This window comes from Mustelus asterias, chromosome 17, assembly GCF_964213995.1.
Source record: "Mustelus asterias chromosome 17, sMusAst1.hap1.1, whole genome shotgun sequence".
Taxonomy (NCBI): Eukaryota; Metazoa; Chordata; class Chondrichthyes; order Carcharhiniformes; family Triakidae; genus Mustelus; species Mustelus asterias.
The window spans coordinates 12,524,609-12,549,049 of record NC_135817.1 but is presented as its reverse complement, the minus strand read 5'-3'; the positions used below and the strand labels follow the sequence as shown (position 1 = coordinate 12,549,049).

The 24,441-nt window shown below is 43.2% G+C and overlaps 1 protein-coding gene across 2 annotated transcripts in view; it reads left to right on the top strand.

Annotated features, from left to right (window-relative positions):
• Positions 1 to 24,441, top strand: part of dgkh (diacylglycerol kinase, eta) — a 545,677-nt gene that overhangs the window by 480,077 nt on the left and 41,159 nt on the right. For both annotated transcript variants that reach the window (XM_078232299.1, XM_078232298.1), the window contains exons 23-27: positions 2,782 to 2,916; positions 11,185 to 11,351; positions 12,614 to 12,719; positions 20,729 to 20,821; positions 23,878 to 23,997. In XM_078232299.1, coding sequence (XP_078088425.1) covers positions 2,782 to 2,916; positions 11,185 to 11,351; positions 12,614 to 12,719; positions 20,729 to 20,821; positions 23,878 to 23,997 — 621 coding nt within the window. The remainder of the gene's footprint in view (positions 1 to 2,781; positions 2,917 to 11,184; positions 11,352 to 12,613; positions 12,720 to 20,728; positions 20,822 to 23,877; positions 23,998 to 24,441) is intronic.

The window sequence follows — 24,441 nt, the reverse complement described above, 5'->3', positions numbered from 1 at the left end:
AGGGTGGATCAGTAAATTTGCTGATGACACCAAGATTGGTGGAGTAGTGGATGTGGTGGAGGGCTCTTGTAGACTGCAAAGAGACATAGATAGGATGCAAAGCTGGGCTGAAAAATGGCAGATTGAGTTTAACCCTGATAAATGTGAGGTGATTCATTTTGGTAGGACAAATTTAAATGTGGATTACAGGGTCAAAGGTAGGGTTCTGAAGACTGTGGAGGAACAGAGAGATCTTGGGGTCCATATCCACAGATCTCTGAAGGTTGCCACTCAAGTGGATCGAGCTGTGAAGGAGGCCTATAGGATGTTAGCTTTTATTAACAGGGGGTTGGAGTTTAAGAGCCATGGGGTTATGCTGCAACTGTACAGGACCTTGGTGAGACCACATTTGGAATATTGTGTGCAGTTCTGGTCACCTCACTATAAGAAGGATGTGGAAGCGCTGGAAAGAGTGCAAAGGAGATTTACCAGGATGCTGCCTGGTTTGGAGGGTAGGTCTTATGAGGAAAGGTTGAGGTAGCTAGGGCTGTTCTCTCTGGAGCGGAGGAGGTTGAGGGGAGACTTAATAGAGGTTTATAAAATGATGAAGGGGATAGATAGAGTGAACGTTCAAAGACTATTTCCTCGGGTGGATGGCGCTATTACAAGGGGGCATATCTATAAGGTTCATGGTGGGAGATATAGGAAGGATGTCTGAGGTAAGTTCTTTACGCAGAGAGTGGTTGGGGTGTGGAATGGACTGCCTGCAGTGATAGTGGAGTCAGACACTTTAGGAACATTTAAGCGGTTATTGGATAGGCACATGGAGCACACTAGGATGATAGGGAGTGGGATAGCTTGATCTTGGTTTCAGATAAAGCTCGGCACAACATCGTGGGCCGAAGGGCCTGTTCTGTGCTGTACTGTTCTATGTTTTATCTATCCCATCTTTCCTGGTTGGGGCTTCTAAGACGAGGGGACACAGTCTAAATATTAGAGCCAACCATTAAGTATTGAAATTGAGAAATTCTTCTACTTGCAAAGGGTGGCAGAAGTTTAGAACTCTCTTCTGATAATAAATTGGTGGTAGGTTGGAATTGCATTCATCCAGAAGGCTATTCCATCACGCTCCTGACTTGTGCTTTGTAGATGGTGGTAGGTCTCAGGGAGGAGGTAGTTACTGTCCACAGGATTTCTAGTCTCTGCCCTGCTCTTGTAGCCATGGTATTTGTACGGCTAGTCTAATTCAGTTTCTTGTCAATGGTAAGCCCTAGGATGTCGATTGGGAGGGGAGGGGGGGGGGTGGATTCAGCAACAGCAATGTTAAGAGTGATGGTTAGATTCTCTCTTATTGGAGATGGTCATTGCTTGGTTTTTGTGTGGCATGAATGTGATTTGCCACTTGTCACCCTGAGCCTGGATATTGTCCAGGTTTGCTGCATTTGGACGTGGACTGCTTTAGTATTTGAGTGTCGCGAATGGTGCTGATCATTGTGCAATCATCAGCGAAAATCTCCACTTCTGACCTTTAAGATGGAAGGAGGGTCATTGATGAAGTAGCTGAAGGTTGGGCCTAAGACATTACCCTGAGGAACTCCTGCACTGATACTCCTGTCCTGAAAGTGAGGTGATTGACTTCCAACAACCACAACCATGTTCCTTTGTTTCCAACTAATGGAATATTTCCCCTAATTCCCATTGACTCCAGTTTTGCTTGGGCTCCTTGATGCCACACTTGATCAAATGCTCCCTTGATGTCAAGGGAGTCACTCTTGCCTCACCTCTGGAGTTCAGCTCTTTTGTTCATGTTTGGAGGAAGGCTATAATGAGGTCAGAAGCAGAGTGACCCTGATGGGACCCAAGATGAGCATCAGTGATCAGGTTATTGCTGAGCAAATGCCGTTTGATAGCATTGATGACCCCTTCCATTGCTTTACTGATGATTGAGAGTAGATGTTGGGGCGGTAATTGACTGGGTTGGATTTATCCTGTTTACTGTGTAGAGGACATACCTGGGCAATTTTTCACAATGCCTGGTAAATGCCAGTGTTGTAGTTTGTACTAGAACAACTTGGCTCGGGGCATGGCAAGTTCTGGAGCACACGTCTTCAGGACTATTGCTGGAATATTGTCAGGGCCCATCGTCTATGCAATATCCAGTGCCTTCAGCCATTCCTTGCTACCACGTGGAGGGAATTAAATTGGCTGAAGACTGGCATCTCTGATGCTGGGGACCTCCAGAGAAGGCTGGGATGGATCATCCACTCGGCACTTCATTTGCACTGGTGGGTTGGGCTCCACCATTGATCCACAGTAACAGTAGTGTGTACCATCTACAAGATGCACTGAAGGAACTCATCCAATCTCCTTGGACAGCACCTTCCAAATTCATGACCATTATCACCTAGAAGTTCGCCTCCAAGCCACCCGCCATCCTGACTTGGAAATATATCACTGTTCCTTCACTGTCTCTGGGTTAAAATCCTGGATCTCATTAACAGCATCGTGGATGTACCTACACCACATGGACTGCAGCAGCTCAAGAAGACAGTTCACTGTTACGTTTTCAAGGGCAATTAGAGATGCATATTAAATACTGGCATAGCCAGTGACTCCCACATCCTATAAATGAATTTTTTAAAAAGATAAATTAGTTTTATGTGTATTAGATTTTTGTTAACCAAACATAGGAAAGGATACAGTGACAAGAGCTTTTGATTAAAATCCTTAATACTGATTACTCAGTTTTCACAGTCTGATTATGTGTAAATACCAAGATTAAAATGACCTGATATTCTGCAGTGTCGGTCTGTGAAAATCACCATTTTGGGAGATGAGGGCGTCCCAATACAGGTCGACGGAGAGGCATGGATTCAACCACCTGGAGTTATCAAAATCGTGCACAAAAACAGAGCACAAATGCTGACCAGAGACCGCGTAAGTATGTGGAGAGAATATATCTCTTCTGAAGGCATTGTATATTTTCCAATAATATTGCCAGCGTACAGCATTGAAGAACTTTTTACAAGTTTACAACTTGAGTTCTTGTAATATTGCATGGAGAATAAAGACCAATATCCAATTTTGGGTGAAGAGGGTTTAGAGGTTATTATTAAAGGTAATTTTATTCCCATTTTGAAGTCGTGTATTCTGTCCTTGCCTTCAAATCAAATTTGATTTTGCACAATTAAGAGTAATTAGAAATACAACTTACAGGAATTTACAGAAGCAAAGGAACAGATTTGGATGTGCACTGGAGTTAGTCTGCAGGATAGGTTGGAAAACTGCAAAGTACAAAATTGAGGCTTTGCAGCACCACCAATGGCAGGAGGGTGTAATTAAGCATGACAAGTTTACATAGGTAGTTTGCAATTTAATTTGGAGATTTGAGTTTATAAATGAGCAGCATACACGAAAATATACTTAGTATCATTAACCCATTAATGATCACAGGGGTGAGGAACTTCAGTTATCTGGACAGACTGGAGAAGTTGGAATTGTTATCATTAGGGCTTAAATTGTTAAGGGGAGATTCAATAGAGATATCCAATGTTAGGGAGTGCTTTGCGATACATGAGGAGAAACATTTTTACTGACAGAACAGTCTCTAATTAGAGGGCGCAGATTTAAGAAAAAACAGATTGGAGAAAAAACAGAAGGGGCTTGAGAATTGTTTTTTTGCTACAGGTTGTTGCAACCTGGAATGCATGGCACGAAAGGTAAGCAGAAACAGATGCATTGTAACTTTTGAAAGGGAATTTGATAAATAATTGATAATTTAAAATTTGCAGGGCTATGGGGAAAGAGAGGCGGGTGAGACAAACTGGATAGTTCTTTCAAAGAGGTGACTCAGAAAAGTAGGTCTAGTAGCCTCCCTTTGCGCTGTACAATTCTATTCTATACTGATGAGAGGAAATAAGAATTTGTAGACAGTATATGTAGATGAATCACTTCACACTTCTCTGCATTAAATTTCATCTGTCACTTGTGCGAACATTCTACCAACCAGTCAATGTCCTTTTGAATTTCTACTCTATCCTCTTCACAGTTCACAAATTTAATGCAGATATGTCTGAAGTGTTTCATTTTAATAGGAAGAATGAGAGACAATATAAAATATAGGGTACAATTCTAAAGTGAGTATAGGAATTGAAGAACCTGGGTGTATCTGTGCACAAATCATTGAAGGTGACTATTAGATTGAAAGAGCGGTTAATAAAGCTTACAGTATTTAAGGCTTAACAATAGAGGCATAGAGTACAAGAACAAGTAGGTTAAATCCTGGCCAAAGTAGTACACCGAGTTACAATGGGTGATCATTACATCTGATTAGACCAAAAGCTTTCTGTTGGTTTTAAGGAGTGTCTTGAAGGAAAATAGTGAGGCAGAGACATGTAGGGAGGGTATTGCAGAGCTTGGTACCTGGGCAAATAAAGGTGTGCTTCCCAATAGTAGAGCAATTAAAATGGGGAATGCACAAGAGACCCGAATTAGAGGAGCACAAAGACCTTGGAGAAGATTACAGGGATAGAACGGTACAGCAAAGGAATAGGCCCTTCAGTCCTCCAAGCCTGTGCTTATGATGCCCTAACTAAAAAAGAACCTTCTGCCCTTACTTGGTCCATATCGCTCTATTTCCTCCCTATTCATGTCCCCATCCAGATGCCTCTTAAATGTTGCTAATGTGACTGCTTCCACCACATCCTTTGGCAGCATATTCCAGGCAACCACCACTCTCTGGGTGAAAAACTTCCCCATACATCTCCCTTAAACTTTCCCCCTCTCACCTTGAACCTGTGTCCCTTTGTAAATGACACTTCCACCCTTGGAAAAAGCCTCTGAAGAGCCACCCTGCCTCCATCTTTTCAGCAAAAACAATCCTAGTTTATTCAACCTCTCCTCATAGTCAACGCCCTCAATACCAGGCAACATCCTGGTGAACTTCCTTTGCACTCTCTCTGAAGCTCCCATGTCCTTCTGATAATGTGGTGACCAGAACTGCACGCAATACTCCAAATGCGGCCAAACCAAAGTTTATATAGCTGCAACATGATTTCCCAACTCCTGTACTCAGTGTCTCGGCTGATGAAGGCAAGCATGCCAAATGTCTTCTTAATCACCTTGGTCACCTGAGTTGCCACTTTTAGGGAACTGTGGACCTGCACACCCAGAACCCTCTATGCTAATATTCCTAAGGGTTCTGTCATTTACAGTATAATTCACACCTAAAGTTGATCCTTCAAAATGCATCACCTCGCATTTGTCCAGATTAAACTCATCTGACATTTTTGATCTGGAGGAAAATGTGGGTGGTCTGATTAGTAAGTTTGATGACAAGAAGATTGGTGGAGTTGCTGAAAGTGCCAAGGATTCTCCAGTCCTCTGGAACCTCGCCTGTGGTCAAAGAGGATGTGAAGATATCTGTTAAAGCCCCGACTATTTTTCCCCTTGCCTCCCGCAGCAACCTGGGATAGATCCCATCTGGCTCCGGGAACTATTCTGCCTTAATGCAATTTAGGATACCCAAAACTTCCTCCTTCGATATATTGACATTCTCTAGAGTGTTCACACACTTATCCCTGACCTCAACATCTGTCACGTCCTTCTCCTTGATGAATACCAATACAAAGTACTCATTAAGGATTTCACTCACTTCCTGTGGTTCCACGCATAACTTCACCCCATTGTCCTTGAGTGGGCCTACTCTTTTTCTTTTGCTACCTTCTTGCTCTTAATATATACATAAACAGGATATGGCTATGGAAGGATATAGAAGAATTTGAAAACAGGATGAGATTTTTAAGAATCAAGACTAGCAAAGCTTCTTAAAATTTCCACCTTAATGAAAGACCCTAAATTTATCAGATAATTGAACCATTTTTTTGAAAAAGGTTGCAACATTTACCATTATCTTACATTGTTTCACCTTTAAAGTGCATCCAAAAGGAGCAATAATCTACAGGATGTGATTAAGTAACAAAGACTAGTACGCGGTCTTACTGGCTTGCTGCGCCAGTCATTCAGTGTGGTGAGCTGGGAAGATAGCATGCGAGGGGTGCAAGTCAGTTTTTTATCTTCCCAACTTTGTTTTGCCAGCGAGAACGGCTTCGCACCTAAAAAGGGTGTGAAGCCTATTAGCATAGGATTGATTTAATTTAAATACCATTAGTGAGTTCAGGGTGGCTGCTTCTACCCTCCAGGATGCTTCCCTCCTCTACTGAGAAGACAGTAAATTGCCTAATCCACCAACAATCCAACAACTCAGTTCCTCGAGCTTCTACAAAGAACAAAGAAAATTACAGCACAGGAACAGGCCCTTCGGCCCTCCAAGCCTGCACCAGCCTTGCTGCCCGACTTAACTAAAACCCCCTACCCTTCCAGGGACCATATCCCTTTATTCCCATCTTATTCATGTACTTGTCACTACCGTATCTGCTTCTGCTACCTCCCCGGCAATGAGTTCCAGGCACTCACTATTCTGTGTAAAACATCTGCCTCGTACATCTCCTTTAAACCTTGCCCCTCGCACCTTGAACCTATGCCCTCTAGTAATTGACTCTTCCACCCTGGGAAAAAGCTTCTGACTATCCACTCTGTCCATGTCTCTCATAATCTTGCAGACTTCTATCAGGTCTCCCCTCAGCCTCCGTCGCTCCAGTGAGAACAAACCAAGTTTCTCCAACCTCTCCTCATAGACAATGCCCTCCATACCAGGCAACATCCTGGTAAATCTTTTCTATACCCTCTCCAAAGTCTCCACATCTTTCTGGTAGTGTGGCGACCAGAATTGAACACTATATTCCAAGTGCGGCCTAACTAAGGTTCTATAAAGCTGCAACATGACTTGCCAATTTTTAAACTCAATACCCCGGCCGATGAAGGCAAGCATGCCGTATGCCTTCTTGACTACCTTCTCCACCTGCATTGTCACTTTCAGTGACTTGTGTACCTGTACACCCAGATCCCTTTGCCTATCAGTACTCTGAAGGGTTCTGCCATTTACTGTATATTTCCTTTCTGTATTCGACCTTCCAAAATGCATTACCTCACATTTGTCCGGATTAAACTCCATCTGCCATCTCTCCACCCAAGTCTCCAACTGATCTATATCTTGCTGTATCCTCTGATGGTCCTCATCGCTATCCACAAATCCACCAACCTTTGTGTTGTCCGCAAACTTACTAATCAATCCAGTTACATTTTCCTCCAAATCATTTATATATATATATATATATATATATATTACAAACAGCAAAGGTCCCAGCACTGATCCCTGAGGAACACCACTTGTCACAGCTCTCCATTCAGAAACGCACCCTTCCACTGCTACCCTCTGTCTTCTTTGACCGACAGTAAGAAGTTTAACAACACCAGGTTAAAGTCCAACAGGTTTATTTGGTAGCAAAAGCCACAAGCTTTCGGAGCCTTAAGCTCCTCCTTCTTCAGGTGAGTGCGAATTCTGTTCACAAACAGGGCATATAAAGACACAAACTCAATTTACAGAATAATGGTTGGAATGCGAATACTTACAACTAATCAAGTCTTAAAGGTACAAACAATGTGAGTGGAGAGAGCATTAAGACAGGTTAAAGAGATATGTATTGTCTCCAGACAGGACAGCCTTCTTTGACCGAGCCAGTTTTGTATCCACCTTGCCAGCTCACCTCTGATCCCATGCGACTTCGCCTTCTGCACCAGTCTGCCATGAGGGACCTTGTCAAAGGCCTTACTGAAGTCCATGTAGACAACATCTACTGCCCTACCCTCATCAATCATCTTCATCACTTCCTCGAAAAACTCGATCAAGTTTGTGAAACACGACCTCCCCTTCACAAAACCATGTTGCCTCTCACTAATACTTCCACTTATTTCCAAGTGGGAATAAATCCTGTCTCGAAGAATCCTCTCCAATAATTTCTCTATCACTGATGTAAGGCTCACCGGCCTGTAATTACCTGGATTATTCTTGCTACCCTTCTTAAACATTGGCTATTCTCCAATCCTCTGGGACCTCCCCATCGACACTGCAAACGCCGGCATCTCCACATCATGACTACCATCGACACCGCAAACTGCCAGCTCCAAGTGGAGAGAATCTGCAAGAAGATCGCGCATATCGACAGCCGGCATCTCCAGATCATGACCTCCCCTGTGGCCAGTGAGGATACAAAGATTTCTCTCAAGGCCCCAGCAATTTCCTCCCTTGCCTCTCTCAGTATTCTGAGGTATATCCCATCAGGCCCTGGGGACTTGTCTACCTTAATGTTTCTCAAGAACCCCAATACCACCACCTTTTTGATCTCAACATGGCTCAAACTATCTACACATCCTTTCTCAGATTCTTCATCCATCAAGTCCTTCTCTTTGGTGAATACTGATGCAAAGTACTCATTCAATACCTCGCCCATTTCCTCTGACTCCATGCATAGATTCCCTCCCTTGTCCTTGAGTGGGCCAGCTCTCTCCCTGGCTACCCTCTTGCTCTTTAGATAAGTATAAAAAGCCTTGGGATTTTCCTTAATCCTGCTGGCCAATGCTTTTTCATGACCTCTTTTAGCCCTTCTTACTCCTTGTTTAAGTTTCTTTCTACTTTCCTTATACTCCACACTTGCTTCGTGTGTTCCCAGCTTCCTAGCTTTGACAAATGCTTCCTTTTTCTCTTTGACTGGGCTCACAATATCTCTCGTTATCCAAGGTTCCCAAAACTTGCCATACTTATCCTTCTTCCTTACAGGAATGTGCTGGTCCTGAATCTCTATCAACTTACACTTGAAAGCCTCCCACATGCCAGATGTTGATTTGCCCTCAAACATCTGCCTCCAATCTACATTCTTCAGTTCCTGCCTGATATTGTTGTAATTAGCCTTCCCTCAATTTAGCACCTTCACTTGAGGACTACACTTATCTTTATCCATCAGTACCTTAAAGCTTACTGAATTGTGGTCACTGTTCCCGAACTGTTCCCCTCCTGAAAAATCGACCACCTGGCTGGGCTCATTCCCCAATACCAGGTCCAGTATGGCCCCTTCCCTAGTTGGACTATCTACATACTGTTTCAGGAAGCCCTCCTGGATGCTCCTTACAAACTTTGCCCCATCTACGCCCCTAGCACTAAGTGAGTCCCAGTCAATATAGGGGAAATTAAAATCTCCCACCACAACAACCCTGTTACTTATACACTTTGCCAAAATCTGCCTACATATCTGTTCCTCAATCTCCCGCTGGCAGTTGGGTGGCCTGTAGTAAACCCCCAACATTGTGACTACACCTTTCCTATTCCTGAGCTCTACCCATATTGCCTCGCTGTATGAGTCCTCCGAGGTGTCCTCCCAGAGTACAGCTATGATATTCTCCTTGACCAGTAGTGCAACTCCCCACCCCTTCTGTTGAGCTTCGTCTGAACTTGTAGCAACCGAGGACAGAGAGGCCAGAGTAAGAATAGAATGGAGATTTAAAGGGGCTCACAGACATGCTTGGGTACTAAATGCAGCTGTTCACCAAAACGATCACCCGATGTGTGACAACAGGATACTAAATTGAAAGTATAAGTAAATCACTGCTTCTTCACATGAAAGAAGAGTTTGGTGCCCTGGACAGTGGGAAGGGAGGAGATAAAACGGCTGGTGTTGCATCTCCTGCACTTGCATGGAAAGGTGCCTTGGGAAGGGAAGGGTAGCTTTCAAAGTGATGGAAGACTGGACCAGAGTGTTGTGAAGGGAACAGTCCCTTCGGAAGACTGAGAGGGGAGAGGAAGATGTTTTTGGTGGTGACATCGCACTGGAGGTGGCAAATATAGTGGAGTATGATCTGTTGAATGTGGAGGTTGGTGGGGTGGAAAATGAGAATAAGGGGAATGCTGCTGTGGTTATGTGAGGGGGAGGAAGAAGTGAGAGCAGAAATGGGGCTGATATGGTTGAGGAGTCTCCGTTAACGATGATGGAAGCAAATGTTTGAGGAGAAAGGAAGATACATCGGAAACATTAATGTGGAAAGGTTGCATTGTCCGAGCTGGTGCAAGGAGACAAAGAAACTGGGAGCCCTGACAGGAAGCGGGGTGTTAAGAAGAGTCGTCAAAGTACCTGTGGGAGTCGGTAGGCTTTTAATAGATATTAGTGATGAAACTGGAAAGTTAAACTGACAGAGGGCATCAGAAGAATAATGAATGTTGGTGGGAAGGGACTGGACCAGGGAGAAAAATAGAGTTCAGATGGGAGGACACAAGTTCTATGGGGGCAGGAACAGGCTAAAATGAAAGATCAGTCAGGACAGTCCTGTTTGAGCTGTTGGGAAGGAAATTAGAAGCGAGATGTGAAATGTTGGTTGACTGCAAGGTTGGAGGTTATGGTGCAGGGAGAATGAAGAGGGAGAAAATACAAATTTACGGTGACACAGTGGTTAGCACTGCTGCCTCACAGCACCAAGGACCTGGGTTCAATTCCCGACTTGGGTCACTGTCTGTGTGGAGTCTGCACATTCTCCCCGTGTCTGCGTGGGTTTCCTCTGGGTGCTCCGGTTTTCTCCCACAATCCAAAGATATGCATGTTAGGTGGAAATGGCCATGCTAAATTCTCCCTCAGTGTACCTGAACAGGCGCTGGAGTGTGACGACTAGGGGATTTTCACAGTAACTTCATTGCAACGTTAATGTAAGACTACTTGTGACTGATAAATAAATAAACTTAAATAATAAACTTAAAACTCTGACTTTGAAAAGACGTTGGCCCAGTATGTGCTGCCTAAATATCATTGAGTTTCACGTGGTTCACTATTTTTAATATAGAAATCATGTAGAAATTTGTCAGGAAGAGGAGTTACCTCCTGAATTACAAATCACCGCAAATTGCTGATGGTTTTCATCACTCCACCATTAACCTAAAATAAAAGGAACTCGCCTTCAACCTCCACATGAATTCTATCAAATTGCTACATTTGTATATCATCAAACCGCTGTAGAAAGTTGGGGCTGGTACTGAACAGTGAAAGCATGCTTTTGAATGAAGAGATTTATGTTCCTGCAACAGCACTGATCCTGTGCAGCACAGAAAGGGAAGAATTGTCTCATCGCACTCCCAGCAACCGACAGGGCAAAAGGTTTTCAAACTGAAGAATGACAGAAGAAATTCTGGCTAATGGAGCAAGTCCTCTCCAGAAAATCTTGGCTTATGCGATCAGTTCTACAGTTTTCATTATTGACCTCTTTGTACAGGCATTTGAGAGTACTCTGAAATCCTGGGAAGACAAACTCCGATACGACTCCTGCAGGCCAGCTCTTCGGCCTCACTTGTACCCACAGCAGTCAGTAGACCTGGCTACAGAGGAAGAAGCCACCCAACTCCAGCTCTGTGCCCAAGCAGCTGAAGAATTAATCACAAGGTGGGTCACACTTTCTCATATTGGTGGGTCCACATGGGATGTTAGGAGACAGTGTACAACAGAGACTTTTATAAAAGTCTTCAAGCCCTAACAGCCCTGATGACTGTCTGTGTGCATGCATGTGTGTGCGTGCACATGCATGGGCATGCATGTGTGTGGTGTGCATGCACCAGTGCCAATGTGAGTATATGAGCACCTGTGTATGTCTGTGTGTGGCAGTGTGTGTGCATGGCAGTGTGTGCGCGTGCCAGTGTGTGTGCAGACATGTGCATGCGTGTATGGGTTGTGGTGTGAGGGGACCATTAAAAGAAGGCCAGGAAACTTAAAATGGATAAAGTTCAGGGGCAAGTCTGGTGAGGTGGGAGGGTGGGCTTTGGCGTCCTAAATGATAAATTCTTCATATCATTTTGGGACAATTTTTTAAAAATTCTTTCATATGATTTGTGCATAGCTGGCAAGGCCAGCATTTCTTCCTCATCCCTAATTGCACATTTCCTCAAGGGCAATCAAAGGTGGGCAACAAATGCTGGGTTTGTCAGTGACGCTCAAATCTCTCCACAGCAGTTGGGGAATTTGAATTTAGTCAACTAAATAAATCTGGAAGGAAAAATTGGTATCAACAATAGTGCCCATGGAACTATCAAATAGTTGTAAAGATCCAAACACTTCACTTAGGCAAGAAAATCTGCCATCTTTAACTGACTTGGCCTAAATGTAACTCCAGACGCTCAGCAATGTGGTTGTCTCTCTCGTGGTGTAAAGAGTAGTGCCGGTGGCACTAGCAGAGGTCCCTGTTCTTTGAATACATTCATCTAAACACATTAAACCTCAGTTTAATGTCTCATCCAAACAATTGTACTGTCAACAATGCAGCACTCCCTCAGTACTGCGCTGAAGTGACAGCCTCTGGATTATGTGCTGAAGTAGCTGGAGTGGGCCTTAACTACCATGACCGTAACACAGGGACTCATCATCTTCCTTGATTTGCAAAGTTAGTTCTTTTAACACGTTATAATAGAGGAAAAATAATGGAACAGTACAAGTAAGCAATAATCTCCACTTCTGCTTCTACTTTGTGAATCTTAATGTTGCATCTGTGAAAGGTAAGTTTTAATAACAAAAAACTCAGTAAAGTCACAGGGATTTGATTTCTGTTTGGGAGATAAGTGCAGGAGCACATATTTTACTATTCCATGAGCACATATTTTATTATTCCATGAACTGTAGCTGTATTGAGGTCTTCTTTCTCTAATGACTTTCAGAATCTGCGAAGCAGCCAAAACCCATGGCCTTTTGGAGCAGGAACTGGCTCATGCTGTCAATGCAAGCTCACATGCACTAAACAAAACCCATCCAAAGTTCCCAGAGGTAAGGAGTATGACAGAATAGCAGTCATGTCATGTTGGGTTCAGTCAGTTGTCATTGTGCATCAGTGAATTCATCCACGCAAACAATTTAGTGATTTGGTAGCATACTTTTGAACCTGGATTAGAGATTGTCCCACCCTTTGGAAAATCAGAATGGCTTAAATCTGAACTCATGACTCCCATGACTAGACTGATAAATGTCATGGACTATCTAACTAATTTTACTTAAAAGATTTCAAAAGCAACACTGCTCAGAGATAAAAGTAAAAATAATTTTGTATCTCTCTTCCTCTTGTTCTATTGCTTATTTCTCTTTCCTTGATTTTCTCTTGCCTTTCTTATTCTATCCATCTGAGTCGCATATATTTCGCCAACTTTCTACACATAAAAAGGCTGATTTTTCCTCAGTTCTCACCAGGAGCAGTTGATGAAACATAGAAACTAGGAACAGAAGCAGGTCATGCAGCCCTTCAATCCTGCTCCGCCATTCAATATGATCAGAGCTGATCCTCAATCTCAATACCATATTCCTGCTTTCTCCCCATACCCCTTGATAGCATTAAAATCTAAAACTGTATTTATCTCTTTCTTAAATACATTCAATGACTTGGCCTCCACAGCCTTCTGTGGTAGAGAATTCCACTGGTTTACCACTCTTTGAGTGAAGAAACTTTTCCTCATCTTAGTGCAAAATGATCTACCCCATACCCTCAGACTGTGTCCCTTGGTTCTAGATTCCCCAGCAAGGATAAACATCCTCCTTGCATCTAATCTGTCTAACCCTGTTAGAATTTTATACATTTCAATCACACTAGGCCTTCTAAAGTCTGGTGAATACAGGCACAGTCAAACCAATCTCTGCTCTTAGGACAGTCCCACCAATCCTGGTATCGGCCTAGTGAACCTCCGCTGTATTCCCTCTATGGCAAGTATATTCTTTGGTGGGGAGACCAAAGCTGCATGCAATGCTCCAGATGTAGTCCCACCGAGTCCCTTCATAACTTCAGTAAGACATCTCTACTTCTTAGCTCAAATCCTCTTGCAATGAGGGCCAACATACTATTTGCCTTCCTAATTGCTTGCAACACCACCTCTCCACTTTCATTGACTGGTGCACAAGGACACTCAGATCTTGTTGTATATCCGCACTTTCCAATATATCACCATTTAAGTAATATTCTTCCTTTCTGTTTTTCACACCAAAGTGTATAACTTTACACGTAGCTGCATTGTACTGCATCTACCATGTGTTTGCTCAATCACTCCACTTGTTGCCTCCTTGCATCTTCTTCACAACTCACAATTCTGCCCAGTTTTGTAGTGGTAACGTCACTGAACTGGTAATTCAGAGGCCCAAACTAATGCTCTGGGGACATTGGTTCAAATCTCACCCAGGCAGCTGATGGGATTTAAATTCAGTGAATAAATCCTGGAGTGTAAAGCTACTCTCAGTAATGGTAACCATGAAGCTAACATCAATTGTAAAAATCCATCCAGTTCACTAATTTCCTTTAGGGAAGGGACTTTGTCATCCTTACCTGGACTCAGGACCCGCAGCAATGTGGTTAACTTTTAACTGCCCTCTGCAATGGCCAAGCAAGTCACTCAGTTCAAGGGCAATTAGGGATGGGCAACAAATGCTGGCCTAGCCAGCAATGCCCACAACCCATGAAAGAATAAAGATAGTTGGACAGAAGATGAGCCTTCTGTCTTTTATGTCTATAAAAACACTTATAACCTTCAATAACATTCTGCTTCAAAAACATATATCAAGCTATGTGTCTGACACATCTACGGTGTTTATATTCACCAATGATACAATGGACATTCAAAGGCATGTTGAGGATCTGTCTGTTAGTGGAAGTATGGCTAGTTTCCTTTCGTACCTTTGTTCCTTGGCTATAGAATGGCTGGGTATTTCCTTAAAGTGAACTACACTAGACCAGTCAGACACAATTTTCTGTTCTAACTTCAAGTTTAAATATAAGCTGATGTTCTACTTGTTTAAATGTTTCTCAATAGCTGCCTCAAAATTGTCAGATGACTTCTGAGACCCTGCAAGATTTGATAAAGGTTGTCCTGAAAGAAATGTGGTCTTTTGTTGGGAAGTACTGCAGTTAGAAATGAAATGCTTGCATTTATAGATTACTTTTCACTACCACAGAACATCTCAAAGCACTTTACAGACAGTGAAGTACTTTTGAATAGATGGATTATATTTGTTGCTTTCCAGTCTGATGGAATCTAACGAATTTTGGAACATTAACACTGACAGTTCTACTACCTTATTAGCCACCTCGTTTCAGACCCTAGGATGAAGTCCATCAGACTCAGAGACTTGTCAGCCCACAGTACTGGTGCCCTAGTTCCAGGTTCCCCTCTCGCCTTGACTTTCCGATTTATAGCTTTTAGCTATTTCTCGAATATTTCTTGTATCCTCTATAGTGAGTAAGTTTCATGCTTTCCTTAACTACTTTAGTTAACCTTGGATGGTGTCTCCTCCCTTTAGAATTTTTCTTTATAGTAGTAATATTCTTATTCTCAGTATTCTGAAATATCCCCTTACATGTCTGCCACTGTTTCTCTATCGATCTATCCCCTAGCCTAGTATCCCAGTTCAATTCATCTAGTTCAGCTTTCGTGCCCACAATTGCCTTTATTTAAGTTTAAAATACTAGTCTTGGACCCACTCTTTTCACTTACAAACGGGATATAAAATTCAGTTATATTGTGGTCGCTGCTACTTAAGGGTGCCTTTACTCCAAGATCATGGTTCCAGAACATGCTGCTCTAAGAAATGATCTCAAAACCATTCTAAGAACTCCTCATCCAGACTATCGCTGCCAATCTAATTTTTGCTGTCCCTTTATCACAAGCCCCCCAATTTTTCTTCTTGTATACTTTATCCTATATTATGGTTACTGTTAGGGGGACCACCAGTGATTTATTTCACATACTATTCCTCCCCTCTATTGAAACTGACTCCACAACCTACCCAGCTAAATCAAAGCTATCTCTAACTTGTTGCACGAACACCATTAACTGTGCTACCCAGCCACTTTTACTGAGCTTCCTATTCTTCTTGAATGTCATATGCCCCTCAATATTCAGGACTCAATCCTTGTCCTCCTGCAGTTGTGTCTCCATAATGGATATTAGATCATGTTTATTTACTTCAGTGTGTGCTATCAATGTATTTACTTTGTTGTGAATGCAGCGCACATTCGTATACAGAGCCTTCAGTTTTGTCTTTTTGTAATCTTTTGTAACATCTAGTTTTGATTCCTGATGCATTCTTAAGTATTCTCTCTATCTTTTCCTGCCATTCTCCAACTCTCGTTTCTCATATCACTATTTTCCTCTCTTCCCTTGTCTCTACTCTTGAATATATCATATCTTTCTGCATTTAATCCCTTGCCCCCACTATTTAGTTTATGCCCTCTCTATCTCCCTAGTTATGCAGTTTGCGAGAACACTGGTCCCAGCATGCTTCAATTGTAGATTGTCCCAATAGTCTCCAGTTTCCCCAGTACTGTGCCAGCGTCCCATAAACTGGAACCCACTTCTCCTGCACCAGTGTTTGAGCCACATATTCACCTCTCTAATTTTATGTATCCTATGCCAATTTTCCATGTGGGTCGGGAAATAATCCAGAGATTGTAACCTTCGAGATTCTACTTTTCAATTTAGTACCAAGCTCCTTATACGCAATATGTACAACCTCTTCCCTACTTCTACCTATGTCATTGATATAGATCACAATCACTGGATTCTTCCCCTCCCACTGTAAATTCCTGTCTAATCCTGAGAAGATGTCCCAAATCCTGACACCAGGCAGACAACACTGCCATCTGGACTCACGCTCTTTGCTGCAGAGAACAGTGTCACTAGACTGTTCCCAACTACCACTAGATTCCTTTTTGCTCTCCTCACCTGAATGGCTTTCTGTATCATGGTGCCATAGTCAGATTACTCTGCAGCCCCCACTCTCATCCAAATAAACTCAGAGAACATCAAACCTATTGGACAATTGCAGAGGCTGAAAACCTACCCTTCTGAGCTCTGGGTTCCCTTACCAGCCTGACTCTTAGTTATGCTCTCCTATCCCTGACCACAGACCAAATCAGAAGACCCTATCCTAAATACGTAACTGCCTCCTGGTATAAAGCCAGGTAACTCTCTCTCCATCCCTGACAGTGTCAGCAACTCAGCCTCCAGCTGAAGTTCTTCAACCCGCAAACACTGTAGACATGTTTACCCTGGATCACAGTGTTATCTAGGAATTCACAAATTCTGCAGCCTTGACACATCACCTGTCCTGCCATCCTTAATGTGTTTTAATTAATTACTTCATTGAACTATTTGCTTATTTATGGTGTTTTTTATATATTGTATCGACTTGACCGCATTGGTGTGCACTTAAACTTTAGGGATAGAGTAGAACTTACCCACTTACCAGATTCTCACTAAACAGCTAGCTCCTTTCCTTGTAGCAGAGTAAGAACCAATCCTAAAGGGTGAGGCAGCTTGGACTCATTTCCTTGCTGCACTTGGTTTGCTTAGGCTAACTCTGAATTTGTAGAAAACTGAATTGGGACCACAGGAACCAAATTAAACCAGTTAGCTAATTAACTACTCAACTCCCACAGCGGAGAGTTTACCTTGTCTAAACTGCTAGAAAGAAAGAACTTCAACTGCTTACACAGTACTTTCCAGTTACTGCTCATTATAGACTAGATTAGATTTTTAGAGCAAAACTTAAGAACAAGATGATCATTTTAAAGTCCCCCACATACCAAACTCCAATCTTGTACTCCGTTTCCTTGCTGAACTCCACTGCTTTCAGTCTGTCAGTCTTAGCCTTGGTCCTCTTTCCAGTTGTCCTATCTTCCTTAGTTGCATCAGTTTAGCCACCTGTTGAGCTTCAGCCATCTCAGGATTTGTTGATCCATCAGACTCGGTAACTGACTGTTGCATGCTCCCACTGCCTGGGCTAGTGAATCATGAAACTCTCTTACTCTCTGTGCTGTCTCCTCCTGAGCCTGTGGGATATGGCTGCCAGCAGGATGGTAAGAGATAAGAGCGGGAGTATGCCATTTGAGCCTGCACCACCAGTCAGTAAGATCATGGCTAATCTAATGATGACCTTAACTCCACTTTCCTTCCAATCGCCATAATCCTTGATTCCCACGTCAATCAAAAAACTATCTAACTTAGACTTGAATATATTCTCTCTGTAGAAGAGAATTCCAAAGACTCATGACCCTCATTGTCTCTGTCTTAAATGGAAGACCCCTTTTTTTTAAAAACTGTGTCCCCCAGTTCTAGATTCCCCTAAGAAGGGAAGTATCCTCCCAATAACTACCCTGTCAAGCACCCCCGGAATCTTTTATATTTCAATAAGATCACCTCTCATTCTTCTGAGCTCCAATGAGTATGAGTCCAACCTGCTCAACCTTTCCTTATAAAACAATCCCTTCACCCCAGAAATCAGTCCAATGAATGTTCCCTGAATTGTTTCCTATGCAGATATATCTATATGGATATATCTATGTTGTTTCCTATGCAGATATAACTATGGAGACCAAAACTGTACACAGTACTTCAGTTGCCGACTCGTCAATATCCTGTACAGTTGAAGCAAGACTTCCCTACTTTTATACTCCATTTCCCTTGCAATAAAGGCCTTTTGGCTAAGATCAAGTGTATGGTCGGCACCCCATTGTCGGCCGCACTTGGTTGAGGTCATTAGGTTACGCTGATGCTTCATATGTTTCATATGAAGCAATTTTTAAAAGCGGCATCTCGGCCTTTTGGCTAAGATGCAAATGAGCTCAAGTCTTGGAGGAGGAACCTCCCCCTTCTCCAATCAGCCTGGCTCATGTAGATCAGGCCCAAGACAGGGTGGTTTGGTCGCTCGCCCTGTCTTGTCAGCCTGGATCTGAAATGTCTCAACTTGTTGAGACTCTGAATTGGATTTGATTTGATTGAATTGGAAAAGTATTAAAAAAAAATAAAGGCCAACATTCAAATTGCCATCTAAATTACTTGCTGTAGCCACGTGATAACCTTTTGTGATTCACATAAAATCTGGTCTTTTGTTAATAATGCTGGGGTTGGCCTAGAATAAGATAAAAGAATTATAGAATAGTTACATCACAGAAGGAGACCATTCATCCCATCGTGTCGGTACCGGCTCTCGAGGAGCAATTTACCTTCTCCCTGTGCCCCTGCACATTCTTCCTTTTCAGATAACAATTTCCTCCTGAATGTCTCAGTTGACCCTGCCTCCACCGCACTCTCGGGTGGCATCCTAACCACTCAGATTAAAAAGATTTTTCCTCATGTCACCATTGCTTCTTCTGTCAATTTCCTGAAATCTGTGCCCTCAGGTTCTCGATCCTCTCACCAATGAGAACAGTTTCTCCCTATCTACTGCCCATTTCCTTCATGATTTTGAATACCTCTATCAATCTTCTCACAGGCTTCCGTTCTCTAAGGAAAACAGTCCTAACTTCTCAAGCCTACTTCGTAACTGAAGTTACTCAGCCCTGGAACCATTTTCCTGAATCTTCACATCTTTCCGAAAGTGTGGTTCCCAAACTGGGCATAATACTCCAACTAAGGCCAAACCAAGTGTCCCATACTATACAAGTTCAACATAACCTCCTTGCTCTCTTGTATATGTGTCCCAATTAATAAAGCTTCGGGTACTGTATGCTTTATTAACCACACTCACAATCTATCCTGCCCCTACAATGAGTTATGCACATATACACCCAGGTCCTTCTGCTCCTGCATTGTACCCTTTATTTTATATTGTCTCTATGTGTTCTTCCTACCAAAGTGAACACTTCGCACTTCTCTGTATTTAAATTTGATCTGGCCATTGTCCATCCATTCCACCAACTTGTCAATGTCCTTTTGAATGTTTCCAAATTTCATATCATCTATAAATTGTGCTCTATACACTCAAGCCTAGCCCATGAATATATATCAGAAAGAGCAGGGGCCCCAACACTGACCTCTGCGGAACACCACTACAAACCTTCCTCCAGTCTGAAAAACATCCATTAACAACTGCTCTCTGTTTCCTGTCACTCAGCAATTTATATGTTGCTGCTGTCTCTTTTATTCCATGTTCCTCCTTGATTTGATTTGATTTATTATTGTCACATGTATTAACATACAGCGAAAAGTATTTTTTCTTGCATGCTAAATAGACAAAGCATACTATTCATAGAGAAGGAAACGAGTGCAGAATGTAGTGTTACAGTCATAGCTAGGGTATAGAGAAAGATCAACTTAATGCAAGGTAAGTCCATTCAAAAGTCTGAGCAGCAGGGAAGAAGCTGTTCTTGAGTCGGTTGGTACGTGACCTCAGACTTTTGTATCTTTTTTTCCGACGAAAGAAGGTGGAAGAGAGAATGTCCGGAGTGCGTGGGGTCCTTAATTATGCTGACTGCTTTGCCGAGGCAGTGGGAAGTGTAGACAGAGTAAATGGATGGGAGGCTGGTTTGCGTGATGGATTGGGATTGAGGTAAGATATTCACTAAAGGCAGCTGTGCATTGCTGTGTTTAATCAGCATAGTATCTCCCTTGTTGCAAGCCTTTTATACTCATTATTTTGAGTGAAAGATATGCTCAGAGGAGCACGAATCGGTGATAGGTCATTGATTGATGCTTTCTGTGGTTTGTAGCACAGTTAATACATTACAATTAGCAAGCATAAAAAAACCTTGGGTGCATAGATGATAGGATTGCAGTCAATGCTGCATGTACAAGTCCGACTCTGGTAAATATACCCTGGGGATCTACTGGATTCCTTATTATCCAGTGGTCTTTGATTTAGGGGCTCCTAACTGAACTGGAGAATTTATAAACAGGGTTGTTAGTAGCAAGTTATATCATCTCCAGTTAATTCCTGTCAACACATGTACAAATGAATAAGCTCCTCTTTAATTATATCCACTCAGCTGGCTAGTCTCATATTTTGTTTCCTCTATCTAGAGTCTTACCAGGAACACAGCAATTGAGATTGCCAGTAATGTGAAAGCCCTGCATAATGAAACGGAATCATTGCTTGTTGGAAGAGTTCCTCTGGTAAGATGGTGCCATCTGTTAATAATGTAGACAATAGCTACACACATTGGGGGCGATTCTCCCAAAAAATTCTAAGTGCTGAATTGGTGGGAAAAATGGTGTAATTCACGATTGTTTTTGCAGTGGGAGTTCACACTCGAATCTCCCCACACTCTGTGCACTGCAGAGGTCACGATCGTGAATGTCATTAAAAGCTCGGGGGCGGGGCTTATTCACGCCGGACTCTGACAGTGCAGAGGCCCCGAACTGTCAGCCTCCCGATTGCTGGCTAGCTCGATTGCTGGCCAGCCCGGGACCCCCACAGTGCTGTTCCTCACAACACGCCCACAGCCCGGTCGTGGCCCACACAAGCATTCCCGGGCCAACCCCTTCCCCCACCCCCCCTCCCCTTCCCCCTCCCCCTCCAGCTCACCCTGATCGCTGGTCTCCCTCCAACACCGACCGATCCCAATGCAGAGTGGCAGCGGGACCCCTTCCCACCCCCACCGATCGCACCTAGACCCTGCCCACAATATGCCCTGCCCCTTTGGCACTGCCTGATGTCTGGTGGACAGTGCCAAGGTGCCCCTTGGGCAGTGCCAGGGGGCACAGGCTGACACTACCAGGGTGCCCATGCCCAGCAGGCACCACTCCCCGCCGCCCAAACCCCTGGGGGACTCCAATTGCCCCCTCACTCCAGCGGGGTGTCCCGCTAGTTCCCCGAAAGTGGGGAGCTACTCTAAACCCTGCCAGGGTGAATTACTCCTTGGGAGATGCTATCGGGCCCGGAGAATTCAGTCTCGGGCCCGATAATGGCATTTAAATAACATTAAAACTAGATTAAAATGGCTTATCTGGTCTTCCTGCCGGTTTTCAGCGTGGTCTCGACTGTGCCTGCTCTCCGGCTGTGGGAACATGCATACGTTGGGAACGCATGCGCGAATCCCACGAAATGGCCAACAGGCGCATCTCCCAGCAAGACACACCAAAAAATTAGCGTGTCCCGATGGGAGAATCAGGCCCGTTAAGTCTAACACGGGTGTTTTGAGTGCTGTAGAGAACCAGGGATACATAAGAAGACAGAAAAGATCAACTGGTCCAGCAAGCCTACTCCCCAACATGATGATTAGACACCTCACCCGCTCTCACTCCCCACCACCCTGCCCAACTTCATTTCCAGCTCCCATTTGAAGGTGCACAGAGAGTCAACACCCCACCACAGCAGCTAGCAATACATTTCAGTCACTCACTACTCTTTGTGAAAAGAAATGTTCAACATGTAAAGGGTTTTTTTTTCCCTATTCATTTGTATATTTCTCCAGTTACCAAGACTTAACAGGTTCCATTATTCCAATTTCGGATGCGTTCACCAATGAGGCATTGGCGCTATGCACAGTCCTTCTCCAAGCTCCCATTTCACAAATGGTTAAATAAAAAATATAAGGCAGCCAGAGCTGGGTTATCCAGGCTTTGAGGATTTAATTTCCTCAGACTTGAAGGCTGCATGTAGATGGGCAGCAAGACATCAACGTATAAACATAGGAACGACAAACAGGTCAAGGCCAGTTGGTCCAGTGTGCACTATGACCAACATTGAACCTTGCTGCTTTACCCTATCCCAGGCAACCACATGGACTTCCATTATTTAAATTCTTCAATCAAATCTCCTGAAGTGCACATTTTTGGAGTCCAGTTCTTTAAGGCTAGTCTATTGTGGTAACTAAACATGTTAATCTAGTGATTCTTCTCTGTTTCTTTTCCATGACCTCTGTATCATTGTCTATGTGAGGGGATGAAGCAAGGGAATGTACAATAACCATCTGAACCAGTCTAATACTGCACTCACTGTTGTATAATTCGGATGTACAATAACCACTTGAACCACTGCTGAAGTAGATAATTCTGAGCTTAAGTAAGTTAGTGTGGTTTTGAGATGCAGAAAGGCCCTAAACCCTTCCTGAAGTGATATTTCTGAGTTTCTATTTGCTCCTACTTTGTGTGGTTTAAATTGTAGCCCCACACAGAATGCTTATAGATTAAGAAGCAGATAGTTAGGGCAGCTGATCACAACTACACTTGAAAGAAAGATTCTGAGAACAGAAATGTTGGAAATACGCAGCATCCAAACATGGATAACAAAACTGAAAACCATTTCTCATCAGGTATAGAACAATTTGCAGATTGCTCTGGCTTGCAAGATAACACAACATTAATTGATTTAAATAGTTTTGTTGCACCACCAGTGTGTAGCTCATGTATGGGTTGTGAAAGGGACACGTGGGATGGAGAGCCACATGCATCGGCGCTATGCACAGTCCTTCTCCAAGCTCCCACTTCACAAATGGTTTTACAGATTGACTGGTTGTAGCAGAAAATATAGGCTATTTGCTTAACTTTTATTTGATGTTAAATGAAATTGGAATATTCAGCCATTGCAAGCAAAAGGAAGGCCAGCAAAGAAAGGTGACCCTACATCAAGGGGCAGGTTCTTCAGGAACAAGCGTTCTTCCATTCAGAGGGGCCTTCCCCTCAGCATATATTGTCAACAGCCCATCAGTTCAAATGACGTGCACAAGACTTATTATCACTGGACAAGCTTCTTGTGGGCTTGTCCAGCTTGTGGTAAGAAGTACTGAGGCAATTGGGTTAGAGTAGACATCGTGCCCAATAATGAGGGGCACGACCATCTTAATAGCACCTTTGGTGGGTGAGGAAAAGGAAAACAAGAAAGCAAGTGCAAAGCATGTCAGGGTCCAAGGAGCAACTATGTCAGGTCGAGGCCCAGGGAGAGATACAGAGACTGGGCAATTAACAGATTTGGGTGATGTCGCTAATATTTGGACAAAACAATTGCCAATAGATCTGCTTTAATCTCTAGGTGCGTACCTGTGCAGTGAAGTTGTCCAGTGTGTTCCCCACTCTGTCCGGCTCAAGCCCAATATATGCCAATTGCCTGCTTTGTACATGAGGCTCCTGTAATGTATAGAGATGTAGATCTGTTTATTTAATTGGAAATTGAATCGTGCCGAGAGTGTCTGTTGTGAATCCAGTGACTAACTTTGTTCCATTTCTGACAGCAACTAGACTCGCCTCAGGAAGAGCAGCTGTCAACAGCATTACACCTTGTGGATGTTGAGCTGGGAAAGCTTGCAGAAATCCCATGGCTTTATCATGTGCTACAGCCAACAGCTGAAGAGGTATGGAGCAGCAAGGTTATTATTTGTCATTTTAATAAAAATGAGGGTTCCTAAGCCTCTACATTCTGCACCATTATTCAATAAAATCATGGCTGAATTTCCATATGTGGCATAGTGATATAATCACTGGACTAGTAATCCAGAGACCCGGGCAAGATCTGGGTACCTGGGTTCGAATTCCACCATGACAGATAGTGAAATTAGATTACTATAAAAATCTGGAATTAAAAGTCTAACAATGACTATGAAACCATTGTTAATTGTTGTAAAACACATTTGTTTCACTAATGTCCATTAAGGAAAGAAATCTGCCATCTTTACCCGGTCTGACCCACATGTGACTCCAGACAGCAATGTGATTGACTCTGAAATGGCCTAACAAGCCACTCAGTTCAAGGACAATTAGGGTGGGCAATAAATGCTGGCCCAACCAGTGACTCCCAC